Source organism: Haliotis rufescens, unplaced genomic scaffold (assembly GCF_023055435.1).
Source record: "Haliotis rufescens isolate VD_foot unplaced genomic scaffold, xgHalRufe1.0.p SCAF_30, whole genome shotgun sequence".
Classification (NCBI taxonomy): Eukaryota; Metazoa; Mollusca; class Gastropoda; order Lepetellida; family Haliotidae; genus Haliotis; species Haliotis rufescens.
Window position 1 is genome coordinate 5,038,121 of NW_025964002.1, and position 14,812 is coordinate 5,052,932.

The 14,812-nt window shown below is 41.1% G+C and overlaps 1 protein-coding gene across 1 annotated transcript in view; it reads right to left on the reverse strand.

The window, feature by feature from the left end:
• The window catches only part of LOC124116291 (serine proteinase stubble-like), a 49,430-nt gene extending 37,561 nt beyond the window's left edge, over positions 1–11,869 (reverse strand). The window contains exons 1-5 of the mRNA XM_048380458.1: positions 11,705–11,869; positions 10,616–10,941; positions 9,593–9,910; positions 9,179–9,362; positions 7,743–7,861 (exon numbers count right to left, since the gene is read on the reverse strand). Coding sequence (XP_048236415.1) covers positions 7,743–7,861; positions 9,179–9,362; positions 9,593–9,910; positions 10,616–10,941; positions 11,705–11,814 — 1,057 coding nt within the window. The 5' untranslated portion in view covers positions 11,815–11,869. The remainder of the gene's footprint in view (positions 1–7,742; positions 7,862–9,178; positions 9,363–9,592; positions 9,911–10,615; positions 10,942–11,704) is intronic.
• Positions 11,870–14,812: the final 2,943 nt, after the last annotated feature.

Sequence of the window (14,812 nt, forward strand, 5' to 3'; positions counted from 1 at the left end):
TGAGGCATTACACAGGAAGGATCCGTTCATATTCACATACATAGACCTGATTTCATAATTTCTAAAGATTGTATTTGCTTTAACTGAAGCCAGCTGTGTTACTATAATGTATATATATCATACTGTAGAAAAGTAAACTTGTACTTTATTTGTGTGAAGTATACATGTCTCTGTCAAAGCTTTCAACATGTACATACATTTCAAACATGGTATATTGACGTGGTCCCAGCTGGCAAACACGAGTTCTAAGAGCTTACTGTTTCGGCAAAACTTTTATTCATCTGAGGCAACAACTTCTTTCTGCAAACAACTGCGTCACCACCGATTTGTAGTGTTCCATTAATATATCTTTACCGCTATTGTTAACGTTTACGCCAAATGGAATTTGTTTTATTGGAAAATCGAAATAAGTTATTCTCTAGCATTGATGTTTCATATTTCTATGGTTGTCTACAATATGAGTATTGGTTGATAACATCTGGTGTTACATGACGCCAAATAATATTTGTGTGTCTGGAATTTCTTTTGTCATAGCTACTTGATATTGACCGGGCCACAGAATGTAGCAAGAGGTAAGTTTATGTGTTTTAAATAATATTTATGCAGAAAATAGTTAGAATTAGCTACCCGAACAGACTAAATGTTTATATTTCCCTTTAAACTAACACGTATTTTAACACACAACATATTAAACAAACACAAATTTGTGTTTATCGTTATACTTGCCAATGTAGTCGTCGTATACAGGTAAAATATATAAATGTTGTGGACAGTCATGTGTGGAATTGAATACAATATTGAAATAAAGAACGTGTTCATAAGACGAGACGTTTCAAAACAATGTCTTTTTGGTTGACTACAAAATAAGTTTTTACACGTGCACATATATTAGCTTCACCATAAATTATATGTATTTCATATTATTAAGTTACCCCTAAATACCCACATCGAAATTCAATCAACATCCGAGGGATACAATTTTCGTAGTTAAAATTATAAATCTACTCAAGGAACTGTACAAGTCCGTGGTCTACTCAAAAGAATCCAAATTGAGCCCAGAACATTGCTTGATTTCAGGACCAGAACTGAGGCAGGCAAATCATTCTTGACTTTGAGTCCGTTTCAAATGTATTCTCAAGAATATAGGGGACGGATAGACTAACACTTAGTCAATGAAAACATTTATTTAGAATAATTATATATTTTATTCGAAAGAACCTTTCATCTTCATCTGTTTTGAAATCAAGCAAACTACACTTGGTTAGTTTGATCCAGACTTCCCTTGGCATTTAGTAAAAAGAAACAACCTAAAAAATATAAATTCCACAGTCATGGCGCAGGACTAGGGGACAGACTAGGGTGTGAGTATCGCATGGAGAACTGACGGAATCCCGCTCGGGTCAGCCTGGGCCAGTGTAATCGGATATGTTGCTGAGTCTCGAGTTTGGACAAAAAAGAACAACTGTTGGCATAAAAGAACAAGCTTGGCCACAGTGGTGTAATGAAGGGGTTATTTTTCTTTTGGGATTGTTAATGTTGAGATTAAAGCATTACCAACACACAATTTGTCTGTTTTAAAATAATACGTGATCTATAAAAATCACTGACACATAGATTAACGTTTCAAAAGAAGACTGGATTGTCACACATATGCCATGGGCCACCTTTTAAGGACAATGTTTAGTTACAGGAGCGTCCAAAGAAGGACAGATCAACCGGAATTGCTGAGGCAGAAGGCGACCTCCCATACACACAAAAACAACAGCACCAAGTGAGATGGTCTCAGTCTCAGCCAAACTTGTGCTTACTATGTGGCCGTCGTGGGAATGAACCTTATTGGCTGGACACACTGTATATGTTTTTAACATAAGTTGCTATAGCCTGCTTGTTTTAATATATTTCAATTGAAGTATAATATTTCGTTCCGTATGTATTCATTATATTTGTCTGATAATGACTTTTCATTCACTAGATTGTACGAAATTCCAGATATCTGTGTCAGAGTATATCTATTATTCTCTGACCGTTTCTAAGTCTGAACGTTTTCTAATGATATTAACTAAAGTTAATGCAAATGTGGTACCCAGGTATCTTGTATGTAAGGGAAATATTTAATAACAGAATTTGACATTACACCTTTTAACTACATTCTCCTGACTTGAACATATATGTTGAAACATAACTGTACGGGATGTTATACTGCCATCTGCCTATTTATCATTGCAAGCAATATCAGGGACGAAGTATCAGTATATTGTCTCTGGCAATATATACCAAACGGCAACCACCTACAAAGATAAGTTGTGACAGCCAGTAAGTCATTCAGTTGCAGTTTACAGATTTGTGTTTACGTATTTGTTGGTTATATTTGACCACGAAACGGAAAGTAATATCTAAGTGTGGCTGTTTCTTCACATTTTCTTTTCTAATAATTTTGGCAATGGCAAGTTGAAAACAATCTGCGGAGAACTCTACCGGTAGAATTCGTTGCTTCCACTAGGAGCCACGTGCACCGCGCCAAACCCAGACCCGTAGTCTAACACGCGAGAGCTGGCCAATAAAAGCTCGACAAAAAGAAATGCCAGAGCACGCTGAAGCTCGAATGACAATGTTAATCAAGCAAAGGGAGGAGCTTGATGAAATCGTTCTCTCGCAGTAAATTCTGATGTCAAATAACGACAGATTCTCGACGGAAAAACAATGGTTAGAAAGCATCCAAAAAGCGTCGTTTACGTGAAAAAACCCCGACGTTTTCGTGTCTACAGTATTAGTTTGTATGAATCAGAAGAACCAAGGATCAAAATTGGGGTGAATCTAGAAATCATACACAATCAGTGTATTCAGTCACCACTGCGAATTTCGTTCTCAGACACTATTCCAAAATTCTGGACCCGTGAAGATTCAGGGGTAGAATAGGTCTTCAGCAATCCATGCTTGCCGTAAAAGGCGACTATGCTTGTCGTAAAAGGCGACTAACGGGATCGGGTGGTCAGGCTCGCTGACTTGGTTGAGACATGTCATCGATCCCAATTGCGTGGATCGATGCTCATGATATCAATCACTGGATTGTCTGGTCCAGACTCGATTATTTACAGACCGCCGTCATATAGCTGGAATATTGCTGAGTGCGGCGTTAAACAACAAACCAACCAACCAACCCAATTCCGAAGACAACTGATAACTGATACAAATGAATTATTAAGTCTGAGGAATGCCACACATATGAGCCAACATATGCTCTTGTCTATGAATTTCTTATTGAATAATATGGAATAGGTGTTGTATTCATGCAGAAAAAATACAGTTTTTAAAGAACATATCCATGTAAAGCCTGGCACTGTTACTGGATGTAGCCGGCTACAGCTTTCTAAATATAACATGAGGAGCACAAACAAAATGTTTTGCACACGCTTAATATAGCTCCAGGTTAGACTGAACATACATGTATCTTGTGGAATTAAAACACGGCACTACTTCTGAAATGTAGTGTATTGACATGGCACAACGTTTGCGGCACTATAACACACTTTTGCGGCACCAACACAGAACTCATAGTAGTTATTCATCGGCTCATCAACCGGATCCTTGACCCAGGGATGTCGATCAGACCCTCCAGTCTACCCAGAACATCTATACCGAGAATGCCATCACAATCATGGGAATTATCAACCTCTGCAACCAGGAATTCCTCCACAGTGGGGTTCATGTCATCACTAATGTGAACAGGTGCTTTGAATATCCCATGTGCTTGGAATAAGCTCCCATTATCAGCCTCCAGGACCATGTCAATGGAGTTGACAGCTTGCGGCTTGGGAAAGTAAGGTCACCTGACTACCTGTGTCAACAAGCAAGGTGAAGTAAATGTTGCCAATCTTGACATTCACCAATTGGCCCTTATCTCCAACTTTAAAACAAGCAAGGCAATTTGCCTTCACTTTGACTAGGTCAGATGGTTTGAGGGAGGAGTCTCGGGTTATCTCCCCTTGACCAGACCCTTGAGTTTATTTCCGTGATTGTTGACTTTATCTTGGTGTTTCTGTTGATTGTTTTATTAGTGATGCTCTGAAACTATATATTCCAATGATGCCTGCTCGACAACAATGAAAAGTGAGAGTCCGAAAACCCTATATCAAATGAATGTGTACTGCTAATTGCCACCGGATTTGAATTATTCCAGGAAAATATGTCAATGCTACTGTTTTGAGATGCATGCGTGGTGTGTCCATGTGTCTCTAGTGAAAAATAGTAGTGTCTATCGGAAGAAGACACCCCCCCCCCCCCCCCTCCACCCCCAGGAGTAGATTCGACGTTGCAGAGTATCAGTTGACAGTGCTACCGAAGCCCCTCGTTCGAATGACCTGATACCCAAAAATAGTCCCGAACGTACGTGATGTTATTAAACACTGTTTAATAACGGTTGTTATTAAGCAGGGCTCCCTTTACAGGTGAGTAATAACATCGCTTAGTCATGTCGTCTTGCCAAATTCAATTTTGTACCATCGAGTGAATGCGTTAATAGTTTCATGAGAAACGCCGTTCAAACAAGTCTAACACTTGTTCCGGTCGGCGGTGTGAGACGTTTGGATTTACAACAGTATTCCTTTTAACATAGAATGAAAGGACAAATACATGATGAATATATTTTGTAAGTATTTATTACACACAACGTTCACAGTTTAACAGCCAGAACGAGCAGCGATCCAGTCAGCATAGCTGGACACCTTGGCGTAGACACCTGGATAACCGGCTTGACCACAGTTAACACCATAGGACACAACACCGGTCAGAACTTGTTGACCGTTCTGCTGGCAGTACAGAGGACCACCAGAATCCCCCTGAAGAAGAACCACACATTATTGTCCATGACATCACCAACATTTATCTTTTATGAAGTGCCAATAACAAGACACACAAAACACCTCCTTTATATAATATATATCTATCTATCCAGGCAATGACCTTTATACATACCCAGGCAGTCATAGTCACCTTTCTACATACCCAGGCAAACACAGTCACCTATATATATACCCAGGCAGTCACAGTCACCTTTATACATACCCAGGCAATCACATTCACCTCTATATATACCCAGCCAATCACAGTCACTTCAACTTTATATATACCAAGACAATCACAATCATTTATATACATACCCTGGCAAAAACAGTCACCTTTATATATACCCAGGCAATCACAGCCACCTTTATATATAACCAGATAATTACGGTCACCTTTATATATACCCAGACAATCACAAAATTTATATATATACCCAGGCAAACACAATCAGTTTATATACATACCCAGGCAATACCAGTCAACTTTATATATGCCCCGGTAAACACGGTCACCTTTATATATGCCCAGGCAGTCACAGTCACCTTTTTACATACTCAAGGAAATACGGTCACCTATATATATACCCAGGCAAACACAGTCACCTCTATATATACCCAGCCAATCACAGTCACTTCAACTTTATATATACCAAGACAATCACAATCATTTATGTACATACCCAGGCAAAAACAGTCACCTTTATATATACCCAGGCAATCACAGCCACCTTTATATATAACCAGATAATTACGGTCACCTTTATATATACCCAGACAATCACAAAATTTATATATATACCCAGGCAAACACAATCAGTTTATATACATACCCAGGCAATACCAGTCAACTTTATATATGCCCCGGTAAACACGGTCACCTTTATATATACCCAGGCAGTCACAGTCACCTTTTTACATACTCAAGCAAATACGGTCACCTACATGTATATATATACCCAGGCAAACACAGTCACCTTTATATATACCCAGCCAATCACAGTTACTTCAACTTTATATATACCAAGACAATCACAATCATTTATATACATACCCAGGCAAACACAGTCACCTTTATATATACCCAGGCAATCACAGCCACCTTTATATATAACCAGGTAATTACGGTCACCTTTATATATACCCAGACAATCACTAAATTTATATATATACCCAGGCAAACACAATCAGGTTTATTTATATCCAGGCAATCACAGTCAACTTTATATATGCCCCGGTAAACACGGTCACCTTTATATATACCCAGGCAGTCACAGTCACCTTTTTACATACTCAAGCAAATACGGTCACCTATATATATACCCAGGCAAACACAGTCACCTTTATATATACCCAGGCAAACACGGTCACCTTTATACATACTCAGGCAGTCACAGTCACCTTTATACATCCCTAGGCAATCACAGTCACCTTTATATATACCCCGGTAAACACGTAACACAACCAACCTTACATATTCCCCACGTAGACAGTCATATATCCCCCATGCAGGCCACATGGATAATCGACCATACAGTCACATTCGCCTCTGAAATCACTCAAAAGTTTTTTAACTGCGTCCAGTTATCCATATACAGCATTGTATTGGTTAAGGAAGTACCCATGATCTTGTGGACTCACCGTATGTACTAGTATACGACCTTCATAAAACCAAAGAAAGAACTACACCTTTTGCACCCTTCATCTACAACATTAGTACGGGTTGCATACTGTTTACACCACGGCTAACACTAGTCACATAGTCCTTAATAGAAACGACAAGACTCTTTACATAATCATAGGAACCCTCTGCTTCAAGCCTCATTTATGTTGCGAGTGTCAGCGCCGTCTATACTGACCTGGCAGGAGTCTTTGCCCGCTTGACCAGCACAGATCTGGTTGTTGGGGTCGGTCATCTGGACTAGGATGCTGTTGTCTTGGGCGCAGGTGTTGCCGTCCTGAGTTGGAACGGACACTTGTTGTAGGAGGTAATTATCTGGCTGCTGGCCACCTAGCGGACACAAGTAAAACTCATTATGTCAAGCCAATCCTTGACATCATCCGTGATCATAAAACTTGCAAACTAACAGAAGCTGCGTAAAAGTATCAGTTACTATTGAAACTCGACAATGAACAGGGCCGACGTTATATTGGCTGGAAAACGAATTTCATCTGTCCACTCTGTCGCCATGTCGCATGCATACCTATCCATCTGTGATAGGATGAAGCCATATGATCATAAGTGATCCGACTCATGAGAGTGTACGAGTGAGTTTGGCTAGACGGCGCTTTGAACAGCGTGACAGTGGTGTATCAGGTTAATGTGGTTTGACCACCCCCACCTCCACCTCCCCCCCCCCCCCCTTCTTCAGACCAAAGTCCGACTGGGCCACATAAAAAACCATGATAACGACATTGTTGGCTTACCATAGCTCGTGGTTCCAACTCCAACTGCAGTGCAATCCTGTCCTGTCAGAGCGTAGTCGGCGGTGGCGAGGCAGGCTGGTGCGGTGTTGGGGATAGCGTTGAAGTCAATGGGGTCGACCTTCAAGATCGCTACATCATTGGCTGTAACGTAAGCAAGCTCGTATATGAACAATCTGAGTTCAACGGCATTTTCGAAATAATAATGACAATATTGGATATAAAATGATTTTGAATTAGATCTAGTTTGGACGTCAATTGTTACCTGTAGTTTGATTGTTGTAGTTCTCATGGGCCGTGAATCTTACCTGTAGTTTGAGTGTTGTAGTTCTCATGGACCGTGAATCTTACCTGTAGTTTGAGTGTTGTAGTTCTCATGGACCGTGATTGTTACCTGTTGTTTGAGTGTTGTAGTTCTCATGGGTTGTGATTGTTACCTTTAGTTTGATTGTTGTTGTTCTCATGGGCCGTGAATCTTACCTGTAGTTTGAGTGTTGTAGTTCTCATGGACCGTGACGCTGTTGACGTTGAGCTGCGTGGTTGATGTTATGGTTGTGTGGTCGCCGACATTGACTTTGATTTGATCAGCAGTTTGGTCACTAGACAAGAAAGGTACAAATTGGGTTAGGACAGTGTTTCCTTTACAAAGATGGAAATTTTAACCTGTAAGCAAACTGAAAAATCTTAGTTGCCATTAACCAAAAGACACGAGGCTTGCTCAACTCCGTGCACCACAAGCAGGAGCCAAATATCATTTTAGAGCAACAGCTGATGTTTGCCAAGTGTAATTTGTTTGTTTTGAACGCCGCAATATTCCAGCTACATGGCGGCGGCCTGTAAATAATCGAGTCTGGGCCAGACAATCCAGTGATTGACAACATGAACACCAATCCACACAATTGGGATACGATCACATGCATCAATCAAGTCAGCGAGCCTGACCACCCAATCCCGTTAGTCACCTCTTATGTCAAGCATAGTCGCTTTTTACGTCAAACATGGGTTGCTGAAGACCTATTCTACCGCGGATCTTCACGGTGGCCAGGCATAAGCCCACGTAGGCACTGTACACCGAAGGGCATCTATTAAGCAGGGTTAACCCCTGCATGACCACAGGTGGCCACAAACAGACCATTGCCTTACTTTATAAAGCCCACGTCACTCTTGGAGGGCCGCGTCAGAATAGAACCTTTTCTATGATTTCAGACCCCTCGTTGTCATTCTACCCCGATGGCATGAGATACATGAGTGTTATGATGACGCTACTCATTATATCAACAAACATTTGACCCAAGTATGACCAGCCGAAAACGGTTGATACCATAATCACTACGTTCTTACAAATCTCGACATCGTCATACATCAAATGTACAGAATGAGCAGTAGAATGTGAATGTACAGAATGAGCAGTAGAATGTGAATGTACGGAGTGGCGTGGGTGTACGTACTGAACACAATGGGCGGTAGAACGTGGGTGTACGTACTTAACACAATAGGCAGTAGAACGTGGGTGTACGTACTGAACACAATGGGCAGTAGAACGTGGGTGTACGTACTGAACACAATGGGCAGTAGAACGTGGGTGTACGTACTGAACACAATGGGCAGTAGAACGTGGGTGTACGTACTGAACACAATGGGCTGTAGAACGTGGGTGTACGTACTTAACACAATGGGCAGTAGAACGTGGGTGTACGTACTGAACACAATGGGCAGTAGAACGTGGGTGTACGTACTGAACACAATGGGCTGTAGAACGTGGGTGTACGTACTGAACACAATGGGCAGTAGAACGTGGGTGTACCTACTGAAGACAATGGGCTGTAGAACGTGGATGTACGTACTGAACACAATGGGCAGTAGAACGTGGGTGAACGTACTGAAAACAATGGGCAGTATAAGGTTGATGTACTTACTTAACGCAATGGGCAGCTGTCAGAATAGTGCAGGAATCGATGATTGTAGCTCCACACACGGGGTTAGCGCTACCTCCGATGTTGAGGGAGGCGTAGGAGTCGAAGGCACCCTGCTGTGCTGCGAAGCCTCCAACAATTCTTGTTGTTATGGCAACACTTCGGATAGAAGTTATATCGTTGCAATCTGGAAAATGATTAACATTGTCAAGTCTATATACTTTGTCAAACTTTGAAAGCACTTTAACTGTGAAGGTAATGTTACATGACTACACCAGCCTGATGGGATTGAGTGTATCATGGCCAAAAGAACCGATCTAGGAACACATATAACCATAGGTCTGTGTTCTAGTCAACGGATGATTTGTCTGTTCCAGTAAAAAAATACAATCTTGCAAAACACATTCTTCCACTTACTGAGAGTAGGTGCAGTTGTTGTGGTAGTTGTTGTTACTTTTGCTGTAGATGGTTCAGCTGTCGTGGGTGCAGCTGTAGTTGCTTTCGCTGTAGTTGCTGTCGCTGTAGTTGGTGCCGCTGTAGTTGCTTTCGCTGTAGTTGGTGTAGCTGTCGTGGGTGTAGTGGGCAAGGGTGTCTGGGTGACCTGAGGTGTGGTGTCGCACTGGTCAGCCAAGATGCTGACGAGGGTTTGGAAGCCACAGACGTTGTAGTTGTCAGGCATGTGTTGAAGCAGATTGCACATCTTCTCCTTTCCAGCAGTGGACATGCCACTGAAAACTGTATTCATAGTAATGATGATGATGACGATGATTATGGTTCTGCTACTTCTTTTGTTACTTCTACTGGTTGTGCTGCTACTACTACTCGATAACCACTACTGCTACTAGGACTCCGGCTACAGCTACTACTACTACTACTACTACTACTACTACTACTACTGAGTGAGCGAGTTAGTGAAAGTGTTGGGTTTAACGCCGCTTTTAACAGTATTCCAGTTATATCATGGCGTGTCTACTACTACTGCTTCAACTACTACTACGTGTACTTCTACTTTCTCTTAGTTACTACTACTACTACTACTACTACTACTACTACTACTACTACTACACCAACAACAACTACTACTAATACTACTACTTCTACGTCTACTTTAGTTACTACTACACCACCACCAACACCACCACCAACAACAACAACAACACAACAACAACTACTACTACTACTACTACTACTACTACTACTACTACTACTACTACTACTACTACTACTACTACTACTACTACTTTAGTTGCTACTACACCAACTACTACTTCTACTACTACCACTTCCATTACCACTACAACTGTCACTGCTACTACCACTAGTAGTCTTCACATTGTCTTTGTAGACATTTCATTAGCAGATTAGCAGATTAAAACTTCAACAAAATTATGCAAGATGAGAAATTGAAAATATGTAAAAGACTGAGAGAAAGATTTTTACCATGATTTCGTAGATCGCCAAGACGATCCAGGAAGTCGGACTGCATTAACCGTTGTAAAACCTCAGCGATTGCGTAACCCTGACTTGCCCCATACCGGTCATAGATGTGCTCAACGGCCTGAAGCCGGACTGCAAACCTGGTGTCCAACATGACGCAGAGAGCGTCCCCGAGGACGTCGTCAGGAATCTGGTTGTAGAGATGAGTCGGGAAGCTTGGGGGCTGGGGTTCTGGTCTGTGGTGATAGTAGTAGTAATACTCTACGTCGTTGCCGTCATCATCATCGTAGTCATCGTCGTCATTGTTTTCGTACCCATGATAATAGGAGCTTGTGAATAAAAATGCATTTGGGATATACATGCCTGCTGCAAACAAAATGTTCTTGAATTTATCTCCTCGACCATGCATTGACACATCGAATTCATAAACGCTAACCTGTACATTGCTGACTTCTTATAAACTGTGACCATCTATATCGTCACTGTTGAGAATATTAGGGATATCATAAAAATAAAAATTCCGAGATATTCCTCTAATGTATGAGTTAAAGCCAATGTGGACAATATTTCACTTTGTCACAGCGTGTCAACAAACCGTGGTAGGATATTGATGTAGACGTAGACGTAGATGTAGACGTAGACGTTTAATTCTAAGGGGAAACCCATGAGCAACTGTATGGCTAACCCAAGGATAACAATTCACGATCATTAGATCTTGCCATGTCTCAGGAAGGTAACTTGGAACAGCAATATCGGTACTTTAGACGATTGTGACACCGGTGTACGCTTCACCATATGAAGATTACGTTAAGAACATGACATATATATTCTCTAAAAAATCACCTCGGCCCCTGAGTATTCCGGGTTAGAATAGGCCCCTATCATCATATGCTGTTCATAATAGGCGACCAAAAGAGACTTGTTAGCAACGTGTCATCGTTCACCAACGGCATGGAGTGTTGCACACAAAATCAATCTCTGCATTGTCTGTTCCGGGCTCGATTTACGTGATACATGTATACCGGCAATATTGCTGAATGATGCGTTTAACAACTAACAAGCCAAACAAATCACATCGACAGTGGTTCTTACGGTTGTCTGTGGTGATCATAAGGCTTTCGTCTGTATCCTCCACTGTGCCTTGCACCCACGAGGGCAACAGTCAGCAGAACCAGCAAACACAGCAGCAGCAATGACTTCATGATGAAGATGTTCAGATCCCCAATGCCGCGGCCTTTTGTAGCCACCACAACCCCCAACAGGTGTCCGTGACGTCAGTAGGTACTAGCGAACTATCAAGTTTATGATTCGTCGTATGTATGCATAACATTAGCAGGACATCGATGTCTTCATTGGTTTCTTGTGTATGTATTGGAACTCCTTTGAAATAACCCATTCTTTCAACGTTACAACCTCTATGTCGAAGTATGTATCTCTGTAAGATACCACTACGTCGCAGTATGTACCTCTTCATGCCACTAAAACCCTAATTGTATATGATATATAACGTCGATGCCAGACAATCATCGACCCGTGAAGATCCGGGGTAGAATAGGTCTTCAGAAACCCATGCTTGGCTTAAAAGGCGTCTCTGCTTGTCGTAAGAGGCGACTAACGGGATCGGGTGGTCAAGCTCGCTGACTTGGTTGATGCATGTCATCGTATCCCAATTGTGTGGATTGATGCTCATCACATCAATTACTGGATTGTCTGGTCCAGACTCGATTATTTACAGACCGCCGTCATATAGCGGGAATATTGCTGAGTGCGGCTTAAAACAACAACAAACAGAGAATAATCAAACTCGATTATCCGTAGTAACTGATTACATCGGGGGTAAAATGAAATTAGCGACGAATCAGAGATGACAGCAAGTGTTTGCGAAAAGATTAGGCATGTCCTGCCCAACTGGTAGCACCACCCTCTAACACAATGTGCTTAGAGAACGTACATGTTAAGACGACGCCATGAGATGGGGCAAGCTAACAAACCAGATAATCAAGTGATGGACAGGCAATTCCAGTTGCACGATAGCACATTTACTGATTTTGTTGACACTTTATAGGATATGTTAATTTGAATTAAGTCTGATGTGCACAAGTGCAGAGATTCTACTTCTTAAAAGTGTAGAAAAAACGTTTAAGAAATTTGATCGTTTTACAACACAATTTGCAGTCTCCGGTTCGATTAGATTCAGAGTTGGGTGAGGTTCTGGTAGGAAGAGGCGTTTAAATGGATCGGGTGGTCAAGGTCGGTTCATTTCATGTCATCCTACCCCGATGGCGAAGATCGGTGCTCATAGTATCGATCACTGGGTTGTACAAGTCCAAACACCATTATTTACAGGACGCTGTCATGTAACTGTAATATGGGAAAGAGTGTGCACACAGCAAAATTAATATGTACATTCTTTGAAGTAAATGACGAGATAATCAATACAAATGGATTGATATTTGAGACAATCAGGCTGAATGAGTGATTGAGTGAGTAGTTTAGTTTTTACGCCGCTTTTAGCAATATTCCAGCAATATTACGGCGGGGGACACCAGAAATGAGCCCCACATAATGTACCCTTGTGGAGAATCGAACGCTTTAACCAAAGACAACCGCACCGGTCCGCAATCAGGATGACATCTCTCAGAGGTGTACATACTATTCCACAAATAAACACTTTTTCTCCAAATGTTGGGCAATCCAGATGTCCTGCTAGACAAACTATTTGCATCTGTGGCAAAATAAATGAAGAATATTTCTTTGTTAGATAGGTAAACTAAACATATAATACACATTCATATGTTTCGTAGTATTGATGTGTTTATATGAGAAAAAAACCAGATGGCCATTCTGTCACTATGTCACGGAGATGTGCCAAACAAAAGACTAATGATCAACAAAGTGGCCTACTGTTTGCAAACCGTTCCTTCATTTGTATTGCTATCCTGTGTACATTACATGTCCTGAGATATTAGAATACCTGCGTATATGGAACATGGAGGTATTTTCGAGCATATGTGATGAATCGACCTGGCATTACAAATAACGCAAAATGTTGAGTTCACATCAGCCATTATATCACAGCGACATGGCCGAAACATACAACACTCGTATTTATCATATTGTGATCTTTAAGAAAAACATATTTAATTAAAAGCGACAAAACCCTTTCCCATTTCATGACATCTCTGTTCATCTTTGAGGAAGTCCAGCATTTCACACATTGTTTTTTCAGTAAACATCTGATTTCAATTTTTAAAAAATTATCCTGAACTTCTGAAGATAGATATGTAACTTTAGTACTCGCCCTTTGAAGATACCATTGTTTAATAACAATAATCTGGCATTACATAATTAGGGCTAGGGCTAGGGCTTGTGTACGTTGCGTGTTGAGATGATAGATCACTGAGAAAATGCGCAGTCGATGACCCTAGCAACCCTGTTGCTAGTTTGACGTCACATGGCATTGTTTCTCCGGTGTGTCTTGTAAAAAAGTTCACAAATTATGTCACAGGGTATTGTGAACTTTTTGTTGCAGGTCCCCGTTCCACAAAGCGATCGCAGCGCAACGTCAGTTGTAAGCCTACGTTAACATATGGGAGTTACGATCACCTCAGCGCTGCTATTACTTTGTGGAACGAACCCCAACATTATTAAGGTAGGCAGCTGTATGGTAGTAAACGAATACTTTTAACGTGTTTGAAGTATTATTCTGTTGAACTCAATTGGTTTACGCGTGTGTAATTGTCTGCTTATTCGCACACCACAGTGAAATTTTGAAACGAAATAAACGGCAAGTAATATATCAATGGTCACCACGTAATGAAAGCCCCATGAATCAAGGAATGGGTGTTTCACGTGGAACAGTTGCTGTAAGGCATGGACGAATGTTGACCTCGGTTCTTTTCTGAAAATGCAAACAAATCATTTGTTTTGTTGAGAATCCACATGGTAATAATTCCACTGCGTCTCAAATACTTTCTATGACTATAAAGAAGCCCATTCCTTGTTTGTATTCAGCATTATAGTATATCTTTGAGATTGGGATTTGGTGGTACATTTGCTGGACCAAGCAATATATTTCTCTTTGTACGGATTTTTATGGAGCTTTGGAATCCTGTACAAAAGAGGAATGGACATGTCTTCAGGTTTTAGTGTCAAGTCAAAAGTTGATACTACCGATGCATGGTTTGGGCAGATGTCTTT